The 11865-nt window shown below is 38.0% G+C and overlaps 1 protein-coding gene across 1 annotated transcript in view; it reads left to right on the plus strand.

The window, feature by feature from the left end:
- Positions 1-11865, plus strand: part of THAP9 (THAP domain containing 9) — a 43383-nt gene that overhangs the window by 10786 nt on the left and 20732 nt on the right. Inside the window, exons 3-4 of the mRNA XM_006877749.1 lie at positions 6614-6917; positions 8451-8601. Of these exons, the coding sequence (XP_006877811.1) occupies positions 6614-6917; positions 8451-8601 (455 nt within the window). The remainder of the gene's footprint in view (positions 1-6613; positions 6918-8450; positions 8602-11865) is intronic.

The following is an 11865-nucleotide window of genomic DNA, read 5'->3' on the forward strand; positions in this document are numbered from 1 at the left end:
TGCAATATGTCGTTTGATTTCTTGACTGCTGCTTCCATGAGTGTTGATGGTTGATCCAAGAAGAATGAAGTCCTTGACAACTTCAATCTTTTCTTTATTGGTAAGAATGCTGTTTATTGGGCCAGTGATGAAGATTTTTGTTTTATTACTAGTAAGCCCACACTATTGAGATGCAATCAATACCGAATGCTGTGGTCTTTGATCTTCATCAGTAAGTATTTTAAGTCCTCTTCACTTTCAGCAAGCAAGCAACCTGCATGTTGCAGGTTGTTATTGAGTGCTTGGGACAGGTGTATCTTAGTAGTCCTCAGACTTCTTTGCTCTTTAACATTTTAAAAATGTCTTTTGCAGGAGATTTACCTAATGCAATGCAAATTTTGATTCTTTTTTGTTTTTTTTCGGAGGGGGGACATTTTATTGTGAATTGAGTGAAGGTTTGCAGAACAGATCGTCAGTTTTACATTCAACAGATCATACACTTTATTTTATCTCAATGACTGCAATCACCTCCATTATTCCACTTCTCCCTGTGGTGCCTGTTTCCATTTGACCCTCCTTCAAACCCCTCTGAATCTGTCCCCAGGTAAATGTTGCCCTTTTTGTCTTGAATGGTTGATTATTCCATGGTGAGCATACCTCACTAGTATTGTTCTGCCCTATATATCTATCCCTTACTTGGTTGAAAATTGGGCCAAGAGAGTGAGTTTTGTTCCAGACTTAAAGGGCAGCCAAGGGCCATAGTCTCGGGTTGCTCCAGTCTGTTTCTGACTAGTAAGCCCACGCTATTTTATAATTTTGAGTATTGTTCCACATTGTCTCCCATTCTATCTGGAACCTTCTAATGTGATCTCGTTCAGAGCAGTTGGCAGTGGTAGCCAGGCACCATCTAGTTCTTCTGGTCTCCGAGTCATGGAGACTGATGTTCACATGTTCCATTAGTCCATTGGACAAATTGATTCCAAGCGTCTTCAATTCTCATCACTCTTCCTTCTTCTACACATGGAGAGACTAATAGTTGCCCCTTAAATGGCCACTCATGAGCTTTTATGATTCTAGTCACTACTCACCAAAGTAGGATGTAGAACACTGTGTTTGTGGGTTAAGCCAATTGACTATGATGTCCCCCAGGACTATGGTCCTGAGACCCAAAGCCTAGCAATTTGTTGCCTCAAGATATTTGGTAATGTCCATGTTTCATCATTTTGTCCCGTGTGTGCTATACCACATTTATAGGTAATGTTTGCCGCAAAGGTAAATAGCCATGTATAAACATTCTCCTTCAAACCCTAATTTTTGTGATACCCCCACTCTCCCTCCCATACCTGGTCAGCCTGTGTGTCTGTCCATGCATCTATGTGCAGAACACTGTTTCAGGGTTGTGTATATAACACAATTTACCTCTGTCACTTTTAAATCTTGCATACTTCCCTGTGTTTTCATCTCTCTTCATCAGTCTTCTGCCAACCTGTCTTCCCTGCCATCTTGTCGATGTACTGCTGCAACCATTTTTAAATTATCTTCAGCAAGATTTTATTTGTATGTGATATTAATGATATTGTTTAATTATTTTTGCATTCCATTGCCTCAACTTTTCAAATTTCTTTGGCATGGGCACAAATATAGATCTCTTCCAATTGGTTGGCCAGGTAGCTGTCTTCCAGATTTCTTGGCATAGACTAGTGAACACCTCCCACTCTATATCAGTTGAAACACTTTCATTTATATTCTGTCAGTTACTGGAGCCTTGCTTTTCACCAATGCCTTCAGTGCTTCTTGGACTTCTTCCTTCAATATCATCGGTTCTTGATCATATGCTACCACTTCAAATAGTAGAGCATCAACCAATTCTTTTTGGTACAGTAACTCTGTGTATTTCTTTCATCTTATTTTGACTTCTTCATTATTTAATATTTTACTCATAGAGTCCCTCAATATCATAAGTCAAGGCTTGAATTTTTTTACAGTTCTTTCAACTTGACAAATGCTGAGCATATTATTTCCTTTTGGTTTTCTAGGTCTTTGCACATTTCATTATAAGACTTGACTTTGTCTTGCTGAGCTACCCTTTGAAATTTTCTGTTCAGCTCTTTTGCTTCATAATTTCTTCTACTTACTTTAGCTTGTATACAATCAAAAGCAAATTTTTAAGAGTCTCTTTTGATGTCCATTTTGGTCTTTTCTTTCTAATTAATGACCTTTTGCTTTCTTCAAATATGATGTTCCTAATATCCCACAACTCTTCTGGCTTTTAGTCATTGATGCATCAAATCTGTTCTTGAAATGGTCACTAAATTCAAATAGCATATATTCAAGGTCACATTTTGGCTCTTATGGACTTTAATTTTTCTTAGCTCCAGTCTGAACATGCGTATGAACAATTGATTGTCTATTCCACAGTCAACCCGTGACCTTATTTTGGCTGAGGTATAGGTGAAAGCAAAGCTAAATTTATAGAGGGCTTCAAAAACTGAGAAAATCCATGATCTTTTCATTCAATTTTTCCATGAACTTTTTGAAGCTCTTGTATAATATTAGCATCTCCTTAGAGCCTCATTAAAAAAAAAATGCTGTGTATAAATGTACATCATTTGTATAATTATAAAGGCTACTAACTAAGCACAAAAGTCTCTAGATATACATACATAGCCTTAGAATTCAGGGTTTTGTAAAGTGCATGAGAAAAGTTTATAATACTTGGAAATTACTTACCCTTTTTCACAGTTCTTCCCAGTGTTATTGATCATATCCAAAAATGTGCATAGTTATTATAGAAAGAAGTATGCAGAACATAGGAGGATTTTTATGAATCAGTCATCAGTATTGGTGTTTACATTCCTGTTTCTTCTGATTATTTTTATTTTATCCTTTCACTCCCTAGCCATAGCCCTGGTTCATGCCTCAATTACTTTCTGCATAGTTTGCAGTAATCATCTGTTTTATCCTGACACTAGCCTTACCTTCCTTTTATTCGCTGGTGTTTCCTTCTAACAGTATTGTTTTATGTTATTCCCCTACTGAGAAGTATATAAACCCAACCCACTGCTGTTAAATCAGTTCCAACCCTACAGGACAAAGTCAAGCTGTTCCTTAGCGTCTCTGAGACTGTCAGTCTTTATAGGAGCAGACAACCTCATCTTTTCTCTTGGAGTGACTGGTATGTTTGAATCCCCAACACTTAACACTTAACCCACTGCACTACCAGGGCTCCTTTTGGAAGTATATTTTTGTTGTTAAGTGCCGTTGAGTTGGTTTTGACTCATAGTGATCCTGTATAAGGTTTCCAAGGAGCACCTGCTGGGTTTGAAATGCCAACCTTGTGGTCCTACATTGCCACACCTGAGGTCAAATCCAAACTGATAATTAGAAGTTTCAAGTGGTTCGTATTAATTTAGTTGTGCATTTCCAGTTGCCTTGAATACTCTTTGGAACCACATATACCTACCTATATGATAAAGAATCCTAAGGTGTAGTACAAATTGTTAACCCATTCAGCTGCTAACTGAAAAATTGAAAGTTCCATTCTACCCAGGAGTGCCTTGGAAGAAAGGCCTGGTGTTATATTTCTGGAAAATGAGCCATTGAAAATGCTATGGATCATAGTTCTCCTTTAACACACTTGGGTTGCCATGACTTGGATTTGATTCTATGATATCTGGTCTGCTTGTGGTAAATACACCTGCTTTTGGCCATCTAAGGCACAGCATTAAGGCACAGCAGCTAGTTTCTTCACCTGGAGCAACAAAGAAAGAATCATTAGAAATAGAAATATATGGAATGTGTGGGTAATTGCCTTCATGCAATCAGACTTCATTGCCTAGCTAGCATTATTGAACATTTGGTACAATCTTTGAATCTTAAAGATATTCCCCGAAGTCTTCTTAAAACCAAACAGTAGTTTAGCTTACTTAACTAGTAAAGAATGTTTGCCTGGAACATTAATGCTCTTTTAAGATCTTGTTTGATAACAGCAACTTGAAAGATTGGGTAGGAAACTTATGAAGCAGTGAGTTTAGGTTTATTGGAAGAGGAATAATTTGGAAAAGCAGGCTGAGAATGGCTGTACAACTTGAAGAATGTAATCAGTGCCATTGCATTGTCCCATGTCAAAGCTGTTGATTTGGTGTATTTCTGTTGTGTATATTCTCAACGACAGCAACAAAAATCAATAAATTGTTTTTTAAGTTTGAACTGTTTTTATGCTTTTGTATAAAATCAATACTAAACAAAAATGCCCAACATGATGCAATCAGATCGATTTCAACTTACCACGACCCTGTGTGTTAAAGAGCAAAACTGTTCCACACAGTTTTCTTGTTTATAATCTTCATGGAAGCAAGTTGCTAGGCCTTTCTTCAGCAGTATCACTGTGGAGGTTCATGCCACTAGCTTTTTGGTTAGTAGTCAAGTACAAACCCTTTGTGCTTCCCAGGGACCTAAAATCAATTTTGGTTAAGTGCTATCAAGTTGGTTCCAACTCATAGTTATTCCGTGTAGGGTTTCCAAGAAGCGTACTGGTAGTTGTGGTACTCTGGTAGCGTGGTGGTGATGACTGTGTGCCGTGGAGTCACTTCCTACTCACAGTGACCCTGTACAGGGTTTCCGAGGCTGTAAATCTTTACGGGAGCAGAATGCCTCGTCTTTCTCCCACGGAACAGCTGGTAGTTTCTAACTGCTGACCTTGCGGTTCACAGCCCAGTTCATAACCACTATGGTTTTTATGCTCTGGTAGCATAGTGTTACAAATCGGGCTGTTAATCTCAAGGACAGCAGTTCGAAACTACCAGCTGTTCTGCGGGAGAAAGATGAGGCATTCTGCTCCCGTAAAGATTTACAGCCTCGTAAACCCTGTAACAGGATTGCTATGAGTTGGAACAGACTCCATGGCGCACCACCACCACTGGTAGTTAGCAGGCCAGTGCTTATTCTACAGTGCCACACCAGTACTTCAAAATCAGTAATTGCTACCAATTATTGAGACACCTACTATGATATGAATTGGGCTGCTAATCTCATAGTCTGTAGTTTGAAACTACCAGCTGTTCTGCTGGGGAAAGATGAGGCTTTTTGCTCCTGCAAAGATTTACAGCCTTGGAAACTCTGTACAGGGTTGCTATGAGTCAGAACTGACTCCACAGCACATAACAACAACTGTGATTCAGGAATCTTGGTGTGGTGCTGTGGCTAATGTGCTGGACTGCAAAGTCAGTTTGAACCATAAAGGTTGGTGGTTCAAGCTCACCAGCTGCTCCTTGGAAACCCTGTATAGGGTCACTGTGAGTCAGAACCAACTCGATGGCACTTAACACTATGATTCAAGCATTGCACTCAAGAGATACACATAAATGATTTTATCTTCAGAACATCCTTATACTACTGTCTGCATTTTACAGATGAGGCAAGGGAATGTGTGGCTAATTGGGTTTATATACTTCCGAATAGAAGAATGATATAAACAATCCTGAAGGAAAGAAACATCAATGAATAAGGTGGTTGGTAAGTGCCAGCACATAGCAACCCTGTATAGGGTTTCTGAAGAGTGGCTGGTGAGTTTGAACTGCTGACCTTGCAGTTCAAACCAACCTTGCAATCCAGCACATTAACCTGCAGAGCCACACCAGAGGTTAAATGACAGTTAATAAATGATGGACTGTAGAATAAGCACTAGACTGCTAACCTTAAGGTAGTTCAAACCCTGCCTCTCTTTGGAAACTACGCAGGTTTGCAATGCGTTGGAACCCACTTGATGACACACAATCACCACCACATTATATTGTGTTACGGTTTCTTCAAAGCTTACATCCATGAAGCCTTCCCAAATTCCCACCACCTTATTTATTCATTTATTTATATTATAAACTGAGTGATAGTCTACATGGGCTTTACACCATCGTTTGATTACAATGATTACAATGTCTTCCATGAATCATCATTCAACAGTATTTGTTTCCATTCCCTCTGTTTTGTTTTTTTTTTGGGGGGTGGGTGGGAGGTGGGGAGATGTACATAAACACACTCAAGAATACATATAATAATTTAAACAACTAAAGGGCACATTCTGCAAGCCTGCCTCATGGCTGCCATCACTCAGTCCCTCTCTTTCCATGAGTCTAGAGTCCTCAGCTGCTGCCTCTCTCCATGTCCTCATCTCTGCCACCACCTATGTTACCACCACCTTTTTCTAGTTAAGATGCCCTTGTGGTGCAGTAGTTAAAGAGCTCAGCTCCTAACTGAAAGGTTGGAGGTTTGAACCCACCAGCTGCTCTGCAAGAGAAAAATATGGCAGTCTGCTTAAGTAAAGAACCTTGGAAACTCTGTGAGGCAAAATTGACTTGGGTGGGTTGTTTGGGGTTTTTTTGTGTCTTTTTTTCTAATTAATCATTTCATAAACTTTTCAATATCATGTTAATATTTCTGCACGGTACAGTAAGTCTATATGCTTGCTTGCATTGTCTTCTTGATTGTATTTTTCTTTTTTAATTTTGGTTATGATCATATCTTTTATAACCAACTCTCCACAGTAACTAGGTTAATACATTGCATTCAGTGGTATTTTATACCTAATCAATTATGTGATGACATATAACACAGTCTTAATTCTAAATTTCTGTCATAGGTTCCTCAAGCTGCACACCTTAAAGGTAAAGCAAAACAGAAAATTCTCAGACAGCCACTTCCAGATGATTCTGAAGAAGTTACTACTGAGGACCATAACTATAGCTTAAGGAGACCATTGACAGTAGGTGCAGAGAAACTGGCTGAAGTACAACAAATGTTACAAGTGTCCAAAAAGAGACTTATTTCTGTCAAAAACTATAGGATGATAAAGAAGAGAAAGGGCTTGCAGTTAATTGATGCACTTGTAGAAGAGAAACTGCTTTCTGAAGAAACAGAGTGTCTGCTGCGAGCACAGTTTTCAGGTATTTTCACCAATAATTTGCACTATTTACAAATTAGCTCTTTATTTCTTTATAATCCTGTTGAATATATTTACTGTTGTCTATGAAAATATGCTTTTAACTGAAAGTAAAGTGTCAGCTGTAGAAGTATATATAGAGAAGAATGCAAAGTAATAGCTCAAATTCTTTTATATTTTAGTTTTCCGATTGTAAAAGTAATGTTTAGTATAGAAAACAAAAAAAAGGATGAAAATAACCCTTAATTCTACTACCCGAAGATGAGATCCTATGGCGTACCCAGTATTTTCAGTTTTTTTAAATAACATCTTGGCTACATATGATAAGCACTGGACTACAAACCAGAGAGTTAGTGGTTCGAGCCTACCAGCAGCTCCACAGAAGAAAGATAAGACTTTCTGCTTCTGCGTAGATTTTTTTTCCTTCCCGCAAAGACTTAAAATCCTCTGAAACTCAATACAGGGTCACTCTGCTCTGGAACCAACTCAATGATACTGAACACACACCCATACTACTACAAATTCTTTATAAACAGTTATAATTGCTATGTAATTTCTTAGTGTTTTTGCAATGGAGCTTAACTAGTTTGTTAAATTTCTCTGAACTTCAAACTTTCTTGAGTCTGAATTAAAAAAAAATTTTATAGAGTAAATATAAAAATCTATTAAAAGAATAGAATACTCTTTGTGAACCAGGACATTTGAAGAAAGGCAAAGTAAGAATTGATAACTTATTTGTTTGATGAAAAGGAGTAGGTCTTTTGGACTTAGATTTTTTTTAAAGTTACATCATGTTACTCGACAGGAATAGATATCTCCAAAAGGGAGAATATTATCTTTCAAAGAGGGGAAGAGGTAATAAATAGAGTCTCACTAGAAACAAAAGTATTTTTCCCTCTCATAAGGTAAGCTGTGTAGTTTGAATAGTACCTTTTCTTCCAAAATGTTTCTTGTATCTAATTTGCATCCTCAGATAAATCATGGTGATGGTGGTGGTTATGTGCCAAAGAGTTGGTTATTTCTAGTGACCCTGTATAGTTTCCAAGACTATTAATCTGTACAGGAGCAGAAAGCTTCATCTTTCTTCCGAGGAGTAGCTGGTAGATTCAAACTGCTGATTTTGTAGTTAGCAGCCCAACTCATAAACCATTACATTACTACAGTTCCGTCAGATAAATGGTACCAGTGAAAATAATATGATCAATGCCCTTATTGTTTTATAGAGTTATTTCATATTATTCCCTGTTTCTAAAAAGATTTCTACTGTCTGTCAGTGAATAGTGAAATGTAATCATTCAACCTTTTCTCTTTCCTATCTGTAGTGAAAACATCAAGGGGAACAGGGTAAATTAATCAAAAGACCCTCAAATTGTATACTAATTTCTGAACAAACTCAGTTACAGTATGAATTTTATTTACACTTGAATTTTGATACCCAGTCTATTTTACAAGTTATGACCTACATGCCTGAAAATAGCACTTCTATTACTATATGTTGTTTTTAGTCACAAAGAATAAATAAAATTCATGTCAACAGATTTCAAGTGGGAGTTGTATAACTGGAAAGAAACAGCCGAGTACTCCTCAGAAATGAAACAGTTTGCATGCACCCTCTATTTGTGCAGTAGCAAAGTCTATGATTATGTCAGAAAGATTCTTAAGCTACCTCATTCTTCCATCCTCAGAACGTAAGTGGATTTTTTTAAATTGAATTTTATGTATGTGGCTATTACTATTCAGGCTATCATTTATTAGTCTATTTTCTCCTAAAAATTCTAGGAGGTATGCGCGTATATCATTACAATAGTTATATTTTCACCAATAAAAATGAAGATGTGCAGTTTGCAAATTTTTTGAAATTTTCCAGATGTTAGAAGCATCCCAGATGTAGATAAATTTGAAACATAAAATATTGTAATTTCTAGTATACTTCAATGATTTTAATATCTGACTGTCCTTGAAAATCTAGAACAATTTTGGGTTGATAGTATTGGTCTGAAGTCCTGGTGTGGTGCCGTGGGCTAATACGTCAGAATACAAAGTCATTTGAACTGCAAGGTCAGTGGTTCAAGCTCACCAGCTTCTTGTTGGAAACCCTATATAGGGTCACTATGGATTGGAATCAACTCGATGACACTTAACAACAACAACAGTATTGGTCTGAGATAAAGCACGGAAATCTTCATTTTTAATAAGTCCTATCTGTAGTTGATGCAGTTGATGTGTGAAGTCATTAGGTGAAGTAAACAGTTTGCTAATATAAAGGTTGGCAGTCCAAACCCTCCCAGTTGTACTACAGAAGAAAAGGCTTAGTGATCTGATTCCGTTAAGATTACAGCCAAGAAAACCCTATGGAGCAGCTATACTCTGTAATACATGGGAACACTATGAGTCGGAATCAACTTTACAGAGTCTAAAAACAAAGAGTTGATACAAATACAGGTTATCCAGGAATCAAATTAGGGTAAATGAATTTTTAGGATTTGTGGTCAGAATACCAAGGTATGATTATAATTCTCTTAGTCTCAAGTAAATAACACTTTCAGTGACTTTACAGCTCTGGTAGCATGTTGTTGTTAGGTGTTATCGAGTCAGTACCGACTCAGAGCAACCATGTGCACAGGAGAACGAAACACTCTCTGGTCCTAAGCCAACCTCACAATTGTTGCCACGCTTGAGCCTATTGATGTTGCCACTTTGCCAATCCATCTTGCTGGGGATCTTCCTGTTTTTCTCTGATCCTCCACCTTACCAAACATGATATCCTTCTCCAGCAACTGGTCCCTCCTGACAACATGTCCAAAGTATGAGAGACGAAGTTTGGCCATCCTGGCCTCCAAGGAGCACTCTGGCTGCACTTCTTCTAACACAGATCTGTTGGGTCTTCTGGCAGCCCATAGCACTTTCAATATTCTCCAACACCATAACTCAAAAGCATCACTTCCTCTATGGTCTTCCTTATTCACTGTCCAGCTTTTCCATGCATATGAGGTTATTGAAAAATACCATGGCTTGGGTCAGGTGCACCTTAGTCTAGTCCTCAAACTGACATCTTTGCTCTTCAACACTTTAAAAAGGTCTTCTGCAGCAAATTTGCCCAATGCAATACGTCATTTGATTTCTTGTCTGCTGCTTCCATGAGTGTTGATAGTTGATCCAAGAAGAATGAAGTCCTTGACAGCTTCATCTTTTTTCCGTTGATAAGAATGTTGTTTATTGGTCCAGTGGTGTGGATTTTTGTTTTCTTGACATTGAGATGCAATCCATACCGAAGGCTGTGCTCTCTGATCTTCATCAGTAAATATTTTAAGTCTTCTTCACTTTCAGCAAGCCAGGTTCTATCATCTGCATATTGCAGGTTGTTAATGAGTCTTCCTCCAGTCCTGATACCATGTTTTTCTTCATATAACCCAGCTTCTCGGATAATTTGCTCAGCATACAGATTGAATAAATATGGTGAAAGAACACAACCTTGTCGCACACCTTTCTTAATTCGAAACCATTCAGTGTTACCATGATCTGTTCGAACAACTGCCTCTTGATCCGGGTACAGATTCCTCATGAGCACAATTAAGTGTTCCGGAATACTCATACTTTGCAATGTTATCCATAGCTTGTCATGATCCACACAATCGAAAGCCTTTGCGTAGTCAATAAAGCACAGGTAAACATCTTTCTGATATTCTCTGCTTTCAGCCAAGATCCATTACACATCAGCAATGATAGCCCTCATTCCACGGCCTCTTCTGAATCCAGCTTGAACCTCTGGAAGTTCTCTGTCAATGTATGCTTGTAGCTGTTTCTGTATTACCTTTAGCAAAACTTTACTCACTTGGATTGTCCAATGATTTCTGCATTCCGTTAGGCCACCTCTCTTTGGAATGGGCACAAATATGGATCTCTTCCAGTCAGTCATCCAGATAGTTGTCTTCCAGTGTCTCCTGTGCTGCCTTACTTTCTTGAATGATTTCAGTTTTTATTCCATCAATTCCTTGGTGCCTTGTTCTTTGCCAGTTCCTTCAATGCACCTTGGACTTCCTCCTTCAGTATCATTGGCTCTTGATCATGTGCTACCTCTTGAAGTGGTTGAACATTACCCATTTCCTTTTTGGTACAGTTACTGTGTATTCCTCCCATCTTCTCTTGATGCTTTCTGCATCATTCAGTAATTAGCCCAGAGAATTTTCAATAATGAAAGTCTAGGCTTGAATTTTTTCTTCAGTTCCTCCATCTTGAGAAATGCTTCCTTTTTGGTTTTCTGACTCCAGATCTTTGCACATTTTGTTGTAATGTTTGGCTTTATCTTCTTGAGATGATATTTGAAATTTTTTGTTCATCTCTTGTACCTCTTCATTTCTTCCATTTGCTTTAGCGTCTCTACGCTGGAGAGCAAGTTTCAGTGTCTCTTCTGACATCCATTTTGACCTTTTCCTACTTTCTCATCATTTTAATGACTTTATGCTTTCTACATGTTGTTTTTGACGGCATCCCACAATTGTTCTGGTCTTTGTTCTTCAGTGTTTAAAGTATCAAATCTTTTCTTCAGATGATCTCTAAATTCAAGTGGGATATATTCAAGGTCATATTTTGGCTCTCGTAGACTTGTTTTCATTTTCTTCAGCTTCATTTTGAGTTTGCATATGAGCAATTGATGGTCTGTTCCACAGTCTGCACCTGGTCTTGTTTTGACTGATGATATGGAGCTTTTCCATTGTCTCTTTCTGCAGATGTAGTCAATTTGATTTCTGTGTATTCTAGCTGGTGAGGTCCATGTGTATAGTCATTTCTTATGCTGTCTAAAGAAGGTATTTGAAATGAAAAAATCGTTGATTTTGCAGAATTCTATCATGCGATCTCCAGCATCATTTCTGTCACCAAGGCCATATTTTCCAACCACTGATACTTCCTCTTTGCTCCCAACCTTTGCATTCCAATCACCAGTAATGAGCAAT

Source organism: Chrysochloris asiatica, unplaced genomic scaffold (assembly GCF_000296735.1).
Source record: "Chrysochloris asiatica unplaced genomic scaffold, ChrAsi1.0 scaffold00588, whole genome shotgun sequence".
Lineage (NCBI taxonomy): Eukaryota > Metazoa > Chordata > Mammalia > Afrosoricida > Chrysochloridae > Chrysochloris > Chrysochloris asiatica.